Source organism: Mus caroli, chromosome 9 (assembly GCF_900094665.2).
Source record: "Mus caroli chromosome 9, CAROLI_EIJ_v1.1, whole genome shotgun sequence".
In the NCBI taxonomy this organism is placed as follows: Eukaryota; Metazoa; Chordata; class Mammalia; order Rodentia; family Muridae; genus Mus; species Mus caroli.
The window spans coordinates 86,031,208-86,032,216 of NC_034578.1; the positions used below are offsets into that span (position 1 = coordinate 86,031,208).

The following is a 1,009-nucleotide window of genomic DNA, read 5'->3' on the forward strand; positions in this document are numbered from 1 at the left end:
TGCTACCAAACTTGGAGACCTAGGTTGGATCCTTACGATCCACTTGGTGAAAGGAAAGACCCGACTCTTAAAAGCTAGCTTCTGACATGTATACACACACACACACACACACATCAATAAATATAATTTCAAACTTTTAAGTATACCACCGATGGTGTTCAGTGGGTAAAGTGCTTATGGCCCAAGTGTGAGGGCCTGAGTTCTGATCCCTAGCACCCACATAAAAAAGTCAGATGTGGGGCACACACCTATAACCCCAGAGCTGAAGGGAAGAGACAAAAGGATCCCGGGGCTTTCTAGCCAGCCCGTATAGCCAAATAGCTAAGCTCCGGGTTCTTCCAGACACTCTGTCTCAAGAAATAAGNTAGAGAGAGAAAGAGGAAGGCATCTAGTCAGCTCTGGCCTTCACATGTGCACACAAGGTTACACACCTCCCCCACATACCACTTATAAACAGCAGTTTCTCAAAATCTCTTGTGGCAATAAAGCAGAAAGAGTCTGAGTTCCTTTTTGCACTCAAGCTTTAGATAACCCACCTCAACGTCCACTTTGGTATTTTTGCGAATGCAAATCAGCTAGGTGTGGTGGCACACACTTTTAATTCCTGCCCTCTGAGGCAAAGGCAGGCAGATCTCTATGAGTTTGAGGCCAGTCGAGACTACCAAGTGAGACTCTGTCTCACAATAGTAATAATAATAGTAATAATAATAATAAATTAATAAGATGCAAATTAGCTCTCCAGTGCCCTACTAGGCTGTAGAGTCAACAAGATCANGAGGCATGTGCAAACCTAACTCTTTTTCTTTTTTTCTTTACAGAAAAGTTTCACTTTAAGTCATGGATGAAACAGGTCAGTGACCAACTTCTTCTTTTGAAGTTTCTCTTGTCACAAAGCTTCCAGTTAGCAAACTGAACTGTATCAGATTTGAGACAAAAGAGCACTTTTCCAACTTGCTCTGTCTGTCCCGGGTCTTTCCATGATTCAAACTGGCCAAACTCCAGGAAGGAG

General features: G+C 43.0%; 1 protein-coding gene across 1 annotated transcript in view; it reads left to right on the plus strand.

Moving 5' to 3' along the window:
- Ctsh (cathepsin H) overlaps positions 1-1,009 on the plus strand; it is a 20,752-nt gene that overhangs the window by 4,691 nt on the left and 15,052 nt on the right. Inside the window, exon 2 of the mRNA XM_029481976.1 lies at positions 819-900. Coding sequence (XP_029337836.1) covers positions 819-900 — 82 coding nt within the window. The remainder of the gene's footprint in view (positions 1-818; positions 901-1,009) is intronic.